General features: G+C 42.4%; 1 protein-coding gene across 9 annotated transcripts in view; it reads left to right on the top strand.

The window, feature by feature from the left end:
* LOC115433786 (transcription factor COE3) overlaps window positions 1-18734 on the top strand; it is a 67787-nt gene extending 49053 nt beyond the window's left edge. For 4 of the 9 annotated variants that reach the window (XM_030155291.1, XM_030155289.1, XM_030155287.1 and 1 more), the window contains exons 11-16: window positions 8926-9014; window positions 13990-14055; window positions 14280-14451; window positions 14860-15045; window positions 15457-15546; window positions 16922-18734. In XM_030155291.1, coding sequence (XP_030011151.1) covers window positions 8926-9014; window positions 13990-14055; window positions 14280-14451; window positions 14860-15045; window positions 15457-15546; window positions 16922-16953 — 635 coding nt within the window. In that variant the 3' untranslated portion in view covers window positions 16954-18734. Of the gene's footprint in view, window positions 1-8925; window positions 9015-13989; window positions 14056-14279; window positions 14452-14859; window positions 15046-15456; window positions 15625-16921 lie in introns of all 9 variants that reach the window. The other 5 variants (XM_030155285.1, XM_030155284.1, XM_030155283.1 and 2 more) reach the window with 2 other exon arrangements.
* Window positions 18735-19793: the final 1059 nt, after the last annotated feature.

Here is a 19793-nt window from a genome sequence, read left to right as displayed (position 1 = left end):
CACGAGCAGATAGATTTGAAATGACCTGGAGTTACAATAGCAAATTACTTGGGCTGAAAAGGGCATGTAGTGACACAGTGCTATATAAAGGATTCAATGTCCCAGTGTCATATTTGAGAGCAACATGTGCATATCAAAGGTCTAGTTATCAAAGCATATGCTTCAAGCGTGACTTGAGAGCTCAGCTTGAGAGGAGAGCCTTTTTAGACTTTTTTTTCATGTTGACTCTTCTTGCACCACCAACCTAATTGTGGAGATTTAACTCGCTCAATTTAAGAAATTATCACAAATTACTGTGAGTCAACATAGAGGAGACTACAGTCAGTTCGAACAGCGAAGGGACACGTCCTCACTCGGGTTAGTACTCTGGAACGGCTCCAAGACTCACAAGCCATTCTCAAAGAGAGAGCACCCTGTAATATATGTCAAATAATCCTGTTGGCATTGACTATTGAATGTTTAAAACACTAATGAGACAAACAGACATACTGTATAAAACTTTAGTACGTTGCGGTTTACTGACTGCTTCGAGGAGCTTATATCTGTGCTTTAATTGGCACATTTTTAAAGGAATGACATGTTGGCTATTTTAGCTATTTTACAGTCTATACCTTTTACCTTTCTAACAAAGTGTTGTCCCCTGGAGCTTGCTTGCTTGTCCTCTGTCTAATCCATGTATTGGTTATCCATTGGTCAGGACAGGACTGGTAGAACCAACTGTCAGCAAGGTTGTAGAAAATCAAAAGGAGAAAGTCCTAGCTGCACCTGAGTCAATACTTTATTATACTTTACACTTTATTAAGCTTTGAAAGGAGTATATTCTTTGGAACAAAAAGCCTCAATTTTCAGCCTCATTTGCGGCATTGTAACCTTTTTATTGCATCGCTGGAATACTGTGTGAAAGAGTAAATCATAAATAAAAACTTTGACCAAACTATTTATTCAATTTGAGTTCCTAATTGCATCAGAGCTTTTGGTTTTCTATCTTTGCCAAGTTTCCACAAGAGCGCCCCTCCAGGGGCAACGATGCAGGCCCTTGGTAATATGGTACTGCTAGCAGTCCTAACACACTCAGCCACTATTTATCCTAATCAGTGACATCCATATAACCAGGATTGCTTAAAATGAACCCCTTCCGCGCCCCAGAAAACGCACATTTACCGGGACCCCATTTGTCATGGGTAAATTGAGGGTCAGTAAACTTCGCCTGTATCCTCCAGTGGGGATCCAGGACATGCATCATAACGTTAGGAGAGAATGATTGGCGAAGGCGAGCTGTCACACATTTGTCAGGGGGAAGGGAACATTATTTGCTAATTTCCCAAGCTGGGCACTGACAGGGTGCTTCGTCTTCAGACCTTTGGTGACCAGCATGGCTTCCCAGCTATTAGTACAAGTCAAGTGTTTTTTCTTTTTTCTTTTTTCCCCCTCACTGTAAAGCAGCAGTAATAAGAGCCATTCGTTCGACCCCACAAGATCGAGGCATACTGGGTGAAGGATTTTGGATGAAGCAGGTGCCCCATACAGTGAGCTGCTCTTGCCAGGCTTTAGTTGAGGCCAGACAGCCTTGAGGGCTGATGGATCACAAACTTTCCTTGTCAAGGTGACGCTATCGACTCCACTGCACCAAAATCTGACAAAATGGGTATGAAGCAGTCATTCATCAACATAAGGACAAAGGGGTCATGTGTGTTTCACTCAATACCGGTGGAGATCAAGAAATGTCAGCCCGGTAAGGGATGGAAAAGGAAGATGTTGATAGTGCACGAGTAAGGTATCTCTTAATTTAAGTCTAGGTATCGCCTTATAAATGCAAAAATAAATAAATAATATACATTTTTGTGTGCTATTCATATGTGGAATCTCATACAAACTTTAACATAAATTCCTTAATGTTCAGCTTTGAAAACCTAAATGAAACACACTTCCTGTCATTCTTAGAAACAGGAAAAAATGTCATGTAGTTTTTCCTCCTCTCCCCAAAATTAAGTAAACAAACACAGACGTCTTTATCGTCACAGATCAGATAGGGTCTTGTGCTGTGAATCAGGCCTATCCTTACGTCTCCTCTCCACCCAGCCGTCAAGAAACACTTTGAAGTCCTAGACTCAGAAGCTGATCAGATGGAGAGCTTCCTTTTCATTTCCTGTCCTGCAGGGTTGGGTTTGGTACACCAGTAGTTGCTGGTCAGTGATGGGGTGTGGCCTAAAGCAAAGATATGCTATAATCAAAGGCATTCATGGTGGTATGTAAACAGATCAGCTTTGGCAGACATGCAAACACACCAAATACTGCTATATATGGTCCAAAGCCACATTGTTTATTTAATCCTTTACACGCAGGATTCCATAACAGTTTTTATTTAATTAGCAGAGCTTTTTTTTTTATTCCCTGTGCAATATGAACTGCTGTGTATATGAGTAAGGATAAAATAGGCATTTATAAATGTCATCCTCACAGTCAAGTGGGTTGTAACCAGTTGGCACAACAGTTTTAGCATGTGTCAAAGCATGTTATCCACAAGCCATATCCCCATACCTGCCTGTCTCATTACAACTCTGGTATTTAGCACTAGCTCCACAGGAGTGGAGCAGACACTCGTTGCCAAGTTAGATGGGCTTGGTTTGAAGGCCTTGTGAGCCTGTGTGGAGCGCGACAAGGTTCCACGGAGGAAGGTCCTTGTGTCCAATTAGAGGGCTGATGTGACACGTGCTCGAACTCCCCCACTGTCAGGCAGCTTGTCAGGTAGGCTTTGAGAAGCACACTGTGGCATTATTCCACAGCGTGTTATCAGCAAGTGACCTGTGAAATCCAGCTCCAGGAAATTGATTGAAATAAGTACTTGCAGTTGAGCATGTATTTTCCCCATTACATCTCTGTGTGAAATGTATTGTGGGTATCCTTCAGGAGAAAAATGAAAGTATGGGTGTGTGTTTTTTTCCCCGGTAAGGATGGAATTCATTGATTTAATTTTAATTGGACCCACTTTTTGTCCTGCAGTATTGTTAGAGGTCTGTTTTGTAATGGATTGTCCTTACTAAGTCACAGCATCAGTCCTCTGCCACGGCAAAGATAGACAGAGGAGCCAGGGAGAGGGGGGGTCTTGATAGACGAGGAGCTCTCCCCTCCTCCTCCTCCTCCTCCTCCTCCTCCTCCTCCTTCTCTCCACCTCCTCTTCTTGCCCCATTTTCACTATGATCCACACCCGACGGGCTTTAAAAGAACTCCACCCCCACCCCCCTCCTCCACTGCCGCATTTTGATTGAAATTCATCGGCAAGTTTATTGAGAAATGAATGAGGGAGGCAGCACGGTATTGACTTTGAGAGGAAAACACAACTCATCTTGAATGAGGGGGAAAACGCGGCCGTAATTTAGCCGTCATCGATCTGTGCCCCGTCCATGTATTGATCTTCATTTTACAATATTAATTTGCGCTTGCAATCAGCTGTGAAGGGAACCCATTTGATTTCTGTTGGCCGGTAATGTGTGAAAGTTCGCTGACGTCCTTAGAGAAGTGGCACACATACTTTAGATGTCATCTGATTGAACAGGTGTCTTTGGCCCTTTCTAATAATACAGCCGATATGAAGGGAGTCTGAAATTATGGATGTGCAATCTGTAACAGTGCTCCCTTTTAACCGTGTTAATTACATTTTATCTGTTGCAGGAGCAATATCTGCTGGAGACTGTAACTGTCTAGGTTTTTTTTCATCTGTATTGGCTCAAAGTTCATGAAATTTCAATGAACATTGATCTGTCTCCATTGATTTATCTTAACTGCAGATCTTTGAAATTTTAATTTCCTGTTCATCTTGAGACTGCTGGAGATGGAATCACTCAGTGATAACTGGCTGCAGTGGATGGAGATGATATGGTCAGTGTTAAAACAGATGAGGTTTGCTTTGCGTGGGTTTGCTGTGAAAATTCCGATTTGGCTTGGTTTGGTTTTTTTAAGATGGTCTGTTCATCTGCATGCTTGTTTTCTATTCTCTCAACACTGGAACATATTTGTTCTGTGGAGCAGCAGCATGACTTCCGAATATCTTACCCTTTGTGTATATTCCATTAAAACTTCTTACAGTTACACTAAGATGATATTCACTCTGTCTGTGTCTCCGGTAAACTTCGGCACATCAGCGAGATGAGGTCATTATGTGTGGTGATGCTGTTCTCTACTGCATCTATCTAACAGAGTGCAGGTGCCTAGAAGGCTTCAGTTAGACTGTTTGACAAGTCACAAATGCAATAACACTTGAATGAACTTCTGCCTGTGCTGTTTATCTGTCTCCCCCTTTCCAACTCCCACTCCACCTCTAATTTGTGTTAAGGGGAAAGAAAAATATAACTGCTCAATGGTGTAGGAGGAGTGGAGATAAGCTCGAAGCAGTTAAGTATAATTAGCGAAAGTAATAGCTGGCAAATGGCAACAAGGCTAGGTTTTTATCTCCTGGAAAGATAGAGTTATCGTAATAAGCTGTAATGGCTGGCAGGAATGCTAGTACTCTGTGCAAGCTTCCATTCAGGCTCATAGACTTAACAAGGAACAATTTCCCTTAAATTTACTGCTTTGCTCAAACATTTCCCTATGTTTATACCCCGATACTGTAAGTCAATACATGTGTTCAATCCACTTCCATATAGACTGAGGGCACATAGTGGTGTATTGCCATGTAAGCACTTCTAGCTGCCAACGTCGGCCATGTTACACTGTTCCTGTAGAGCGGTTACTCATGTCCTATTTCTAGAGAACATGGAGAAGGAGCAGCAGACCACACTTAGATGCCATGTACACACCATCCACTCTACATTTTAAGTGAAGTGGCTAGACTGAGGCGGCTAAAGGAGCTCTCAGAGAAAACGTGTTAGTGACATAAAAGGACAAGCAGATTAAGGCGTCAGATCAAAATAAGAAGTGTACATTCCGGGCAGAGGAATTCTACTGAAGCCGTGCCATACGTGCACAAGCGCATGCGTGATATTCAAAAAATGGGAAACAATATGGTCACAGCTGTGCGCCCAATTCGAGCCATGCATTCCATTTCTCCATATTCTGAAACATGATCATACACACTCCAGAGTGAGAAAAATGACTAATATTCATAAGATAAACTTCCACAAAGATGGAGCCCGTTATTTCACAGCAGGTCACTTTCTCAGTCACGAAGTCCGTTGTCATGTTCATTTTACTTCACTTTTATTACTATTTTTTTTTTTTTTTTTACCTTTACGCTATCATCTGTTTGTTAAATTACAATCATGTAAAAAATGATGCCATGGAAACAAATCAATCTATGTATATTATACACAAGCAGAGGAAGAGATATAAGTGATATAATTGAACAAACCATGCAACCTGTCAAAAGCTAAACAGAAGATGAGAGAAAATGAAAATTCTATTAGTCCATAATGTTCACTCCCTCCCTCCTTCCCTCCTGCCACCCCCTCCCCTCCATGTGCTCTTCATCTCCCCTGCAAAGTATTCAAATGCAAGCCCTGCCTTATCCCCGTGTCTCTTTTTCTCTAATTATCCATGAGGTCAGTAAGCAAAATGGGGAAGAAGCCAGGAGATCAATACAAATTATCCCTGAGCAAACCAGTGCTGACAGTTTGAATTGCAGCATATGTTTACCCAAAATCAGGCAATTTATCTTAATATCAGGCGAGTAATGCAGCAGGGGTGAGAGGTCACACAATCTCTCCACCTCATAATTACCCGCCTCTAAAACAGGAAAGTGGTATTGATTGGCCGCGGGCCGGGAAGCGGGCGTGACTGGAACGTGCCAGTGACCCCCCACCCCCCACCCACCCTAGTCTCCCCCTGCCCCCATATAGCCAGCCCCTTTTATACACCCCCCCCCCCTCCCCAAACACACACACACACACACACACACAAACATCCCCCCCCACCCACCCACCCACCTTCTTGTTCCCTCCTCCTCCTCCTCCTCCTCCTCCTCCTAGCTAGACTCCCCACCCAGTGCAGGATTTATGGGATGTGTGTGGAGGGTTTCATGTTTCCTTGCAGCGACTGAGACCCTTACAGGAAGGGTAGGGGGGGGGACACATGCTCCTTCCACACCCTAGACACCCCCTCCTCCCCTTTCACCATATTGTGCTGGAAGGATGAGGAGGGCCAAACTAATTTTGGCATCCATGGAGTCATGCAAGGGCATCACAGGGCTAGATTTGTCCGTTGTATCTTTAGAAGCGAGTGAAGTTTAGGACAGAGTGTGAAGTTGGAACGGACTGATGTTTTTTGGGAGGTGGGCCATGGGGGGGCTGTCAATGTGTGTGGTATATGAAAAAGTAGGAAGAGTCCTCTCAATGTCTCTTGTACCAGCAGAGCAGATGAAAGGAAATCTTTGAAATCAAATGTGTGAAGCAGTGAATTCTCACATAGCACATTTATAGTCCTGAATGAATATAAGTGCTCAGTATATATCATCAACAGCTCTTACAGGATTATTGACATTGTCTGTGTCTGTCTGCACCAGTGTACATGCTATGACTACAAAACTGTCAACTCATCAACTGACAGCACCGTTTAGCACTAATGCAAGTCTCCATCAGCTGTCAAAAGCATTTGCATGAAATCAATAGCAGATGGCGGTCTGTGTCACCAATTTCATTACGCCGGGGTTGTTACAAAGATCATCTCCATGATAGATGAGATGGCGACATGTCGACATGTGGAAATCATGCCTGGTGCTTGGAATGCAACTGCTGAAGCTTGAGCCGTACTTAAAAGTTAGATTTAGACAGATCGCGGGCCAAGTCTAAACAGCAGATTTGTTTTATGCTCATCACATTTCATTGCAATATGTAAGATCTAATTGAATTAAAAAGTACAATTTAGTTTGAAAAGCTCTTGCTGCATTCAAGTGCACAACTTATCCTACCCTCCAAATCAAATTCGTCTTAACTCTTGGGTCTACATTTACAGTAGGGCATCATTATCATTGGAAAGGCACATCAAACAGAACACCTCTCCCAACCTAGGTCTCGTCCTGTACTGTACGTCTCTCCGGCTGTGTTCCCAGCATGCCTGGCGGGTTGTGTAGGCCCCAGCTGAGGCAGAGGACAGGAGAGCGTGATGTATCACCCTGAGAGAGCCCACTGACAGCCTCTGATGATGGATGGCCTGATTATGGAGTGCTTTTTACACATACACAATTTACATCACACTGAGCAGAGGGGTCTGGCAGGGCTGCTGTGCACATACACTCACTCAGGCGGGCACGTGCACACTCACACTCACACACACACACACACATAGACACATACAAATGCATGCTGGTGTGCGTGCTCTTGTACACATGTACAGGACTGCCACAGTGCATAGATAAGAAAGGGGGTGGAAATAACAAAAGAAAGGGGCAAATTCCTCGCTACAGCCTTGTCATGTACGATCAATACAGCAGATCAATCCTTTATTAAGGAGAAGATGGCGTTCCCCCACATTCCGAAGCGGACCTTTTGTCGTTTCTGGATGCATGATGACATGTCAAATCAGATTTCCAGCAGTGTATGTTGTCATGGCGTGGGGTTTATTCAGGTGTGCCTTGCCAATAGGGCTGATATCACTGTATATGCAACCTAGATCCTTGCTATCGATTAGCACCCTGTATTGTCCATGCTTGAACACATAATTGCTCCATTTTGTCACGGTCGAGATGGCAATTACTGTATTCAGGTTTTTGCAGAAGTAGTGCATGGTGTGTATGCGTGTAAGAACATGAGCACTGTATCCGTCAATGGGTACAGTGTGTATGTGTGTGTATGTGTGTGTGTGTGTGAGCATGCTTGCATGAGTATTTAGATTAGGGGGAACAAAAGAAAAAGTGAGAAACATAAATGTTCGTTTTTCTGCCGTGACTCCTTGACTTGTGCATCAGTGGCCCTGCCTGCGTGTATGTGTGTGTGTGTGTGTGTGAGGGGGTGTTCGCTTGCTTTCACATTCTCTGGTGTTCAGCAGGTTCAGCGAGCTGTGCGGTGTTAATGCTGAAATTACATGCTGAGTAATGAGTGATGGGCCAAATTACAGGCTGAACAATGAATAGAGGCAGGCAGCTCTTATTAGTCTCCATAGAAAGCCATTGATTTATGAAGCGCCTTGCTCGGCGGAGTTACTCTCCTGAAAATGATATCTACATTGAGAAGTGATGTTCTCTATTAAGTCGTTCCTTTCCCCTTTACACCGCTCTCCTCTTTTCCTCCCTCCCGTTCGCCTCTGCCCTCCCTCCCTCGCCTGTCCTGCCTATGAGTCTACACATGATTGTTTAGAATCAGGCGGAGCTGTAAGGAAGCCTTCAATTACCCATTAGGACTGTCAGACATAAAACGCCTTGCTCTCACCAAAGTCTGGGTTATGATTCATTTACTTTGTGCCTCTGATTCATCGCCCAATATGCCTCATGCCCCAGATTACTATTTGAGGGGTGGGAGAGATTAATAGCTCCATGGGATCTGCCGCCGTATTTCACCGACCCAGTGTTGCAGTACAGTTGGTGCAGAAGGGTGAAATGACAGCAACTTACAGTAGATCAATGTGTGGACAGCCTTTCACAGATTATTAAAGCTCTGTTAGATTAAAAGACCCCTGCTATGTAGTTTGATGTAGTCAATATTCTCAAGCAGATAAAAAAAAAAAGGGGGAAGGTACCTGTGAAGGATTCTCAGACTGATGTAGGTCATCATGGCTGTTAATGGAATAACACTTGGTGACACAAGTGTCAGAGGAACTTGTGTCATTTTCCATCACTTGCCCCTGGAGTGGCTGATGTTTCATAAAACACTGTCTTACCCCTGAGGTTTTCTTGAAATTAGGCATTCTGAAATGACTTTTGTACTGTAAACAGATTTCTCAATTAGTTTCTTCCCGTTTTGACAAAATTAGCACTGAAATGTTTCTAATTTGTTTCAGCCCTCAATGAGCCTACCATCGACTATGGTTTCCAGAGACTGCAGAAGGTCATCCCAAGACACCCCGGCGATCCTGAGAGGTTACCAAAGGTCAGTATGGCATCTCTGCTGCATAGTACAGCACATAAGACAGAGCTGTCTGGGTTATAATGCTTTAATACTCTGAGTGTGACAAATAAACAAAACAGCATTACTATCAGCGCAGAGGACTGTGACCCCCAAACCGTAACAGCTTTGCTTCACATATGTGGCTTCCCTACTAACCAGTGTGGTAATGGTATTGGTTTTGTGTGGGGAGAGAGGCGTAAACTCTCTGTGTGGTAAAATAGCTCAATCAGGCGTTTTCCTCTCCAGTAGTCTGTGGAGATGGTAATCTGGTCAGAAACGACGCCTGCACCCTCATTACCCCACTCATGTTTTCCTTTCATTTTCTGCAGCTCGATTTGGTTTAATCTTTTGTTTACAGAACCCTGTGCCGTAAACCCCCTAGTCTTACTGCAGCTAATAGACAAAGACTGCATGTTATTATGCTCTGGCTTTCTTATTGTTTTCTTTTGAACCTGGGTGAAGGAGTTGAAAGCCACATCAGTTTTAGACACACCGATGTGGCACATAAATAGGCTGCCAAGTTGATAGACCTGAGCATGAAAACTAAGGTGCACAATTTTTTTTTGCTGCCCCCCCCCCCCCCGTAGAAGCTCTTTGATTTTTTTTTTTTACTCTTTTTATTCACTTTGATTCTTTTATCCTTTCCATTTCCTATTGATAAAAATCCATCCGTGTTTTCACTAATTGCCACCCTGCCGGTAACCATTTTGGTGACTGACGTTCCAGATGTGTCAGGTGTAATAATATGACTGATTAGTACGTTCAGAAGCCCTCGGCATGTAGTAAAGCGGTGGCCACCTCGGAGTTTTAATAATACTGTAAAACCTTTAAAGACCTTATCTATTAAATCCCAGCATGCAACACAGCAATATCATTAACGTCCAACGGACAATTTAATAAAGAACAGACTGTGTGGTAGCTATAGATGTTTGACCAAGGCAATGTGAAGAAATGGGACATCACAGCTACTCCCTGGTTCGGTATATGAAGTGTTTCAATTAGACCTGGTCCCTGTGGAGGCCGGAAACAACACCTAGACATGAAATGTTACTCTAATTTTAACTGTAAACGTAGACCAAAAGGTAAAGTACACTTACCTTTAATATCCACATGACTTTCTCTATCTCTGCAGGCGTCACTGGTCAATCTAGTGAAGCCATTTCAATTTTAAAAGTCACACTGTCTTTGCAAAATCCCATCTTTAGAAAAGAGAAAGAAGCAATGTTAAACACAGCTTTATTACAAAAAACCCTTACTTCTTTCCTTTAATACTAAGGCTGCAAGACAGATTTTGACACTGAACCCAAGATTAGTTTCCTGGGTGTGTGTATACTTAATATAGCACGGTCTCTCGGCCTTTGCATGAAACAATCACAGAGTGAGATGAAACCCTGCACTTCCAATAAACAACATAAATATTTGATTTGCTCTCTAATGGACCCAAATATGGGGTTCAGGGGGCATGTAAATGATCCCACCAAGTGATTCGTCATTGTTAAGCTTGCCATCTGAGGGTCAGCTCTCGGGGTCAAAAGCACATTCCCAATAAAACAGCCCGCGGCAGGCAAGGGCTGGCGTGTACATTTGGAATGAGAACAGAAACGGCATATAGAGAACAGCCATTACAGGGTGCAGGTGAGGTAGGGAGACTCTATAAAAAGAAGATAAAGCTGGAGGACGCGCAGTGTGCATTAGCAGAAAGGCAAATCGACACCAAGCCCACTCACCGCCTCTAGCCCCCCCCTCCCATGACTTCACCCTCCAGTTGATAATATTACTGCGCTATTGATTTCCACCAGCCTTCTCCCTGGGACCAGTAAGACACGTGGTAATTGTAAGGAGACAGAAAGCCAATATGGGAGTGCTCATGGATAGCAAGGGATGCACGCTAATATTGTTGCTACACAGAGAAAAAAAGGGGGAAGCTGCCTCTGATTGAAGTTTACCTCGTAATTCTAAGACAACATCGTAGATGACAGTCTGACCCTGTGGGAGGAGTGGAGATATAAAAATTCAATGCAAAGTCCAGGGTGAATATGAAAGTAATAAGTGTGAGCAGTCAAGTGATGAGAAAGGAGATTGGTTTGCGGGCATCGCGTTAAGTGAAGAGAGACTTTGGAATTCACCCTCCTTTTTAAGATCTTGTTATAAAACAATTTTCTATTCATAATATAAAAAAGACAATTTATAATACCATTTTGTGCCCTCTGGCAGTAATGGACAAATAGACTGGATATCACATTATATCACACTCAATTTCTCTCTTCTGTAACAAATTAGATTCATTATGAAATTAAAAGTGGAAACTCAATATTGTTTTATTATTAAGCTGATTGCTTTGGATTCTTTTCTTTCCTCCCAAAATGAGCATAAGCCCATTCTTTTCCAATTCTTTGTGTAATCCACAAGGAGAAAATATTACAAATGTGTTCATGTCAAGCAATTACCCATGTATTTAAATGAATCTCTCTTCCTGTGCTCTTTGAAGTACCTTCATCTAATGGCCCTATGCTTCTAAATGCATTCATTACCTCAGGCTAGAGCTAACAGAGTAATTGCCTTACAGTTTTATAATGGCATTAGCACTCCAAGCTACATAACCTGGGCCCTCTTTTATTAACTGTGATAATATAAATACAACATCCATGTTAATCTAGTGCTTGAAGAATCACATCTGAGCTGTTTTAGACCGTATCACCTTATTGTTAGATATTTATTTAGATCATTTGTTATGGGTGCCTCGCATTTTTCTCGGCAATAACCTAAAACAGCTTCTAAATCTTAGGTGATCTGTCATCTGAGCAGCCGCATTTAAACAGTCGTTTGAACACGGGACCTTTATGCAAAGCAAGGCAAACAATAGCAGAAATCTGTCACGCATTTGTCACAGAACAACAGAAATCATTTGAGGCCTTTAATTGTTTCAATTTAACATGGTGTGTTCTGATATGTCTCCATGACAAGAAAGCCAATTACACTTATGCTGGAGTAGTATTGAGATTTACATGGAAATGCCCTCAGAACACTATTCCGTGTTAATCGTATTCACAGCATGAGCTGATACGCATGAAAGCATCTCGTCAGAAGAAAACAAACTTCTTCCTTGATTGGGTGCAGCACTTCTCATCATCCGCGGATATGACTAGGTTGCCACTTAAGCATAGCCTTGCGAGTCAGCTTGGTTAGTTAAGACACCACGCGGTAAACGACAGATTAAGGATGAGAGGCAATATCGTTTTCTCTCCTCCTTTTTCCAAGCTGTCCTTATGTCACTGCTGCAAAGTACCATATGGACAAGGAGGGAGAGGACGTTTTACAGAGAATGAAACATGGCTTGCGAACGCGACAGTCTTAATTGCTTTAATTGTTGTTTAAAATTGAGAGCCATGTAGGAGATCTTGAAATATGATAGAATAGATTATTGGTAATTATTAACTGCAGACAAAAAGAAAGAAAACCACTTTATCTCACTCAGCAAGAGAGAGAGAAATCTGTTCTGCCTGATGAGAACACATCAAGACAGCTGGTCCTCTCATTTAGTCTACCTGCCTCACGACAACCATAATTCTTTATTTGTATGCAAACTAGATGCATGCAACGTTGAGCATACACACCAATTTCAGAGGTAAATGCCCATTCTAAGAGCCACCCATCCGGTAACTTGGGGTGGATTAAGCGATATGTTTCTATAAGAGAGCATGGCATACGCTGGAAGTGGCTTCTACAGTGATTCATCTTGATAAATCAAGGACTGTGGTAGATATGCTCCTCAGGATGAAAGGGCCCATGCACACACTCCGTACACACTACATACGCTGTGCTTTGGAAATGCAGGCCAAGTCTTGGAGGCCGCTGTTTGAAGGCGCGAAGGCTGTGTTTACATTCATTTACGGCAGCTGCCGTCTTAATCCCACACTGCTATTGCCAAGTGATGGAACACTTCAGACAAATTACCGAGGCCCGCAAAAGAAAACACAGCGAATGTGGGAAGAAAACAAGCGCCATCTGAGATGTTTCTGGTGACAGATTTGCATTGCTTTTAACCAGGGTTCTAACAGCAGAGTCGACAAATCTCTGCTCTACAGCAGGTGACAACAAGCGAGCATTTTAAAAACACACGCAACAGCCATGTCTGCAACTTGCCTTTGTCAGATTAAATGCACTCTAAATGGAGGAGAGGGTTTTCATAGAGCATATTGCCTTCTGTATTATAGAAAACAAAGAGAGCAGTCTGGTTCCTTGAGAGGGATTTAATTGTAAGTGGTGAATTCAAAGAGCAGATAAAGACACACAAACGGGCCAAACCCCACCTAGCCGAAAGCCCGAAACAGAGTGGGGGAACAGGATTCAGGGCCAACTCATTTTCAGTGTTAAGAGCCAAAGCAACACAGCTAATCCGCATTGTCAAGCGGGGGCAAGCATGCAGACATGGATAAGACCACATCCTGAGCATCCGTGTCCCCAAGGCACAAGCACCCAGCTCTTACTGGATGGGAAGTCATTTGTGAAGTCCTTTGCAACAGCCAGTCAAAGAGGTTAATTGAAAAATTCCTTAATGTCATTACAACAGAACTAGATTAACCCAGAGCTAATTCACTTTATTGTTCTGAAGAGAGGGGACTCAGCGCTGAACTCTGGAGCAAACGTGAAGCCCAGAATCAGGGGTGAGGTGTTGTTTTTAAAGGACTATGCCAGTTTAATTAAGATAGGGAACATTATTCACTGCTCTGCACGGATGGAAGAAGCAAAGTAGTAGTGCTGTATAAATGCAGCACTTGTGCCTCTTAAATCAGGGTGGCTTTTATTTAGGCAATTGAGTATGTAAACATTATCAAAGCTCACCTCGAGCTGCTGTGTAATGTTGCTGGTGATAATGTTTGTTACTGTACAGTCCAGTGGGGTCTCAAAATAATCACTGTAGGCCGTAACATTCACTCGTCCTGTTTTTCCTCATCAGGAGGTGTTGCTGAAGAGGGCGGCTGATCTTGTGGAAGCCCTGTATGGAATGCCCCACAACAATCAGGTCTGTATCCACACAGCTGCTACCTCTGCTCCAATGCTAAATAAGAAACCATTGAAATTTTACTGATAGCATCACCAAAGGGTATTTTTGCCACTATATCTGGAAAGATGTAGGCTACATGCGGCGTGAGTTAACCATATAGCCATGAACCATGCATCAAAGTGAAGCACAGCTATAAAAACACCATAAATAACAAAACCTCTGTGTTTCTCTGCGCTTCTCAGGAGATCATTCTGAAGAGGGCAGCTGACATCGCCGAGGCCCTGTACAGCGTTCCTCGCAACCACAACCAGATCCCCTCTCTCGCTAACACAGCCTCCCACGGCATGATGGGAGTCAACTCCTTCAGCAGCCAGCTAGCAGTCAATGTGTCTGAGTCACAAGGGAATGACCAAGGTACGTATGTGATATAGGGGATGGCTCCATAACTCAGAAAGCAGGGTCCAGAGACCTGCAGGAGTCCTAGAGGGGATTCCAGGGGGGTTCCAGCAAAATGAAAAATAGTTAAATTTCACTCTTTTTTCAGTCATTACAGCAAAAAAATGGACAGGGACAACTTTTTTTGAACATAACCTCTCTTGCCCTATGGCCTCCTACAATACTGACAGTTAAAACTCCCAATTAAGTGCCAAACTCTTTTGGTAAATCCCCAGTGTGGGCTTGTTCACTTAAAATATTTGGAAATTGACTCCAGCTGAAAATTTCCATGATCACTCAGCTTAATCTGTGAACACTTCCCTGGTAAATACAGTACAGAAGGAAAGAAATGAATGAGTTTTCTTTTCCGTCTTCCGTGTTATTCAGTGGGCTACAGCCGGAACACCAGCAGCGTGTCCCCCCGGGGCTACATCTCCAGCAGCACCCCGCAGCAGTCGAGCTACAACACCGTCAGCAACAGCATGAATGGCTACGGCAATGCCGGTATGAACCTGGGAGTGCCAAGCTCCCCTGGGTTCCTCAACGGATCCTCTGCCAACTCCCCATATGGAAGTGAGTAGCTTGCCACTATTGCACGCTGTAGTAGCACTAAGCTGCTGCTGATTTAATTCCAGTTCCCACATTTGTTTTCACTTCTATGAATCACTCCTGACAGGGTTATAACGTTATTGATGACAATAATTGTTTAGGTTTAGTTTCGGGGAACACACGTGTAGCTCGGAATAGGAAAGAAAACATGGCTTTTTATGTATATTTCAACATATGCCACCTGTATTTGTTCAACCGGACAAGATGTTGATGGTAGGGGCCTGTAATGGCGTGTGAGTACTGATCATGTATCCCCCCTGGCAGTAATACTATCCCAGTCTTACCTTAACTGCCCTCTCCCTCTCGAGCACTACTCACAGCACGTTCTCACTCTCACCCTCCCTCCTTCCCTCTCCTTCCCTATCGTCTCTGCAGTTAAACAAAAGAGCGCCTTCGCCCCTGTGGTCCGACCCCAGGCCTCCCCACCCCCCTCCTGCACCAGCGCCAACGGCAACGGACTGCAAGGTGAGCCCCCCTCACCCCCTCATCCCTTCCCTACGGACTACTGGTCAGATACCGCTGCTCAGGCCTCTGTCCGGTTTGGTGAGGGATTAATCATTACCAATATATGCATTTTGACAGGCCAATTTACACCTTTTCACTTCACTTGCAGACACACAGCCACACAGATTTTACACAATTCAAGCATGTATTTACACACACCAGCAAATGTTGGGGTGCGCGACTCACATGCCATCACACGTCTGTGCAATCATACCTCCTTGTTGCCCTTTTATACAAACGATCCCCTCTGATGTCGCAGGAAAAGACCTTCCCAGAATTGTTTTAGTAATTATGTTTATTAGGTTTTGTGCATGTGTCATGACCAACATGATTGCTTTGAAAACAAGCTTAGCCGTAGTGTGTGCCCCAAGATTAATAACATTGGGCTTAATGAAGTGGGAAATTAAAGTTCATCTTGCTACACGTTCATACTTATTAATACATGTTGTGCAGAAATTAATGAGCAATGCCTTGCCATCATCTGCGCTGGCAAACTTAAAAGCATTTCAACCATGACTCTACAAATATACTCAGAGCAATATAATAATATATCATCCCAGCACTTCACTAGTTGCCTAATTGTTAAAACGTGTGAAAATACTGAATATATAAACTCTCAGGGTGAGGTACAGTTGCTAATGATATCCTAAGCAGATGGTCTTGGTAAAATAACGGAAGCTACCTTTGATCTCGCCTAATCTCTCTTGGATAATGACGCAGAAGCACGACTCAGGGAATGTGGAAATGTAGCACTAATGCGCTCTATAGTGATTTGGACTTGAGGATAAAGCGATGAGGAGAGTAAAAAAGGAGGAATCTGAGGGGAGTCTGAGGAGTGTCTAGTACTGTAGCATTGTGGCATTGTGGGAAGTGACCGTGTTGTTGCTCTGCCGTCACCACGGCCGCGTCTCCTGGGAGTCTGGGCCACTGTTTGCCATTACCCCAACGCCAGGAGAAATATCACACATAGCAAGACTGGCGTGCTGAGGGCTGAAATGTCAGAGCAGGAGGGAGGTTTTCAAACTCTCCCCGTTAGGAGGGACGTAGAGCAGCAGCAGGCTGGCGGACACGGCAAACACTCACAGGCACATACGCAAACAGGCACATGAAGGCTTGCATTCACGCACTTGTGCATTGTCAGATGGCAGGAGTCACACATGCACTCACACACACACACATACACCACACACACACACACACATACACACACGTTAGCACATACATGCATGCACTAGCACTGAATGACATCATTTCAGTAATATTTAATAAAATATCCATACTTGTTTTTAACCTTTTGGACTAATCTCAGTATTTTCTTTGTCTCTTTTATTTTCAGCCATGTCTGGCCTGGTTGTCCCTCCAATGTAAATGCACTTTCGTCATCTCAAGCACCAGTCTACACACTACCACTTCACAGGACACCCCCTCAGCACACAGCAAAATGCTGGTGTAATGTATAGTCAACTGCTTGTTCTGTTTTTAAAGATGAAGAAAAAAAGAAAAGAAAGAAAATGATTTTCTTTTTCTTTTAAATGACTTTTGAAACCTGCAGAAAAAAGGATTTCATTAAGGAACAATATTTTTTTCCTGTGGGATTTTTTTTTTTAGTTTGTTTTATTTCCCCCTCCCCCCCCATTTGACCACCCTTGAAGAGGACACGGGATGATGAAGGGTTTATTTTGTATACCTGTCGGATTGTGCTTTGGCCTTGGATATGTCCAATCAACCACACATTCAATACTGGAAGGGACTCTGTGGACTCACCATCTGGTTGTAAAGTAAAAACACTGATGTACAGTACATTTGCCAATGAACTTGTTTGCCTCAGAAATTGCTTTTCTGTTTCAACTCTCTTTTAATAGATTCACAACAGTTGTGTGTCTTTATAATGTGACTTTTTTGTATTTTTATGTGTGAGAAAAATACACAGGGGCCAATACAGTTTGAATTTCAACTGGAAAATATATGAGATATATAATGTAGAAAATTGAGCTTAAAGTACAACAAATACAAGTTAATGGGGTGGGGCTGGGTGGGTAAGGTTGTATCATGTTTCATTCCTGCATTTTAACTTAAATTTTGTAATTTATTGTAGCTAGAAATCATCTTCAAAAGTAAAAAAAAAATCCTCTTTGATTCAACAAGCACACTGACGTGTACAAAACACTGCTCTGTTGATGAATATGATGTACTTCCATGTCTAGAGCTTCCTTTTAAGCAAGTGTGTTTTGCCATGTTTTTCAACCTTTTTGCTAGCACTGTATATTAATGCATTCCTAGGCTACTGTGAAGTCTGTTTCTTGTTGATGAGGAGCAGTCTCCCCGTTCTAGCTCCAATTCCCTTATGTGTTTTATATGTGGTTAAAAATTGTAGACTATTGTGATATTGCCAAACTTGTGCTAAATATTTATACATCTGTCTTTTTCATGTTCTTTTAGATCAACAAAAAACATTTAAAAAACAAAATTAAAATCCATTGAGAATGTAGAAGTATAGTAGTTCATTGTCATTTTTCTGTTCAAATACACACTTGCGCTCACTGAGGGAAATTTTGTAACATATCAACTATAAATAATGTATTTATCTCTGAAATTTTGTATATTGCTTTTCATTATGTATGTATTAATCGTCATGCCCTTAATATAGTGATGCAGCACAGATAATTCAGCCAAGAACTGTTGCCTTCATTTGTTTTCTTTTTGTATTTGATGAAATGCAATGTGCATATTCATGTGTATCCTCAAATTTGTGTTACTCCGTCAAGACTCTCTGTCCATTTTTTAAAGGGGAAGTCAAACTTCATTGTTTATTTTTATATTGATTTTAAATTATCTATACAGACCATTTTGGAGAAAACTTTGTTGGTTGTATTGTCAAATAAATTGTTTGTGACCCATATGATAGTTGTTAAGATCCAATAGAGACTAATGTGCATGAGGGACAACCTTGGAGAAAAAAAAACACTCCATTTGTGGTTGTATTTTTTTCTGTTTTGTAGAATGTATAGAAGTCATTTTTACTCACCACTTATGACTCTGCCACATAGCTTACATGTGTTTACAGGGAAGAAAATTTAAAATGTCAACATTTGGAATGGAAACAGAAATGAATAAGTGATGTTTTATTAAAATTTTCAGTAAAAACACAATAGTTCCTCAACTGTGGACTTCTTCAGTTTTAGGTACAGTTTGGCTGGCAGACAAACAAACAATCAGGATTAAAAAAAAAAGAGAGAGAGAGACAGAGACAGTAGAAACTTCTGAGGACAAACCTGTGATTTGTCTGTAAGTTAAAGTGTTTAGACTTTGCCATAAAATAACTGTTTGAAACCTGTGGAAAAGTGTAACACCATGAAAACTGCTCTTACTCATATTCTTTCAACAAAGCACTCTGACATTGTGACATATTCCTACTGGTCGTTGTATCAGCATATCCTGCATCTGTGGTGCTTCAAAGGTTCATTGTAGTCATTCATAAACAGTGCAAGCTTTTTATTCAAAGCACCCCAAATGGGGCTCATTCAAATCCCTCATTTCATTGCATTAAGCCACCTAGTTAATAAAGAATCAATACATTGAAAGAGCAAGGTTATCCTTTGTCTATAAGGGCCGGTATCGTTTTGAACCTCTTATAGTTTGAGAGCTGAAAGAGGGGCCACTATGAAATCTATACTCATCAAGTGGGTCACACAGAAGGATAGAAGTGTTTGAGGGAAGAATAGTGGTTCTCCTTAAAAACAACTGGACATCTTATCTGGTTTCCTGAGTGGTCGTGGCGAGCAGGTCACAAAATGTCAATTTCTCATCAAGGCAACATTGTCCATGGCCACCTCTCCCTTTAATGCACAATTAAACCACGGCAACCTGACTGGCAATCAGCATATCACAGCTTATTATGTCAAACGGCATGCATGGATCTCACAGCAGAGAAGATAGTCCAGGAGCTGCTGATAGCGCAAAGGACAGATACACTCAAAGAGCGATTTCATTTTCAGCCGCGATCGCCTTGTGCTTCAAATCATTCCCTCGATAATCCAAAGTGTCTGATAACAATAGCCACACATCTGCTTACTGACATTGCATTATCTGTTTCAGATACACATACACAGGTTTGGATCTATCGCCTTGCTTACTGTCGTCTCTATTATTCAATGGCAAAATCTTTTAAGCAGCATCCGCATGCGAGCAACTATTTGTTTAGTTAAGAT

Source organism: Sphaeramia orbicularis, chromosome 15, assembly GCF_902148855.1.
Source record: "Sphaeramia orbicularis chromosome 15, fSphaOr1.1, whole genome shotgun sequence".
Classification (NCBI taxonomy): Eukaryota; Metazoa; Chordata; class Actinopteri; order Kurtiformes; family Apogonidae; genus Sphaeramia; species Sphaeramia orbicularis.
Note: the sequence above shows the minus strand (reverse complement) of the source record. Positions and strands in the feature narration are given on the sequence as shown.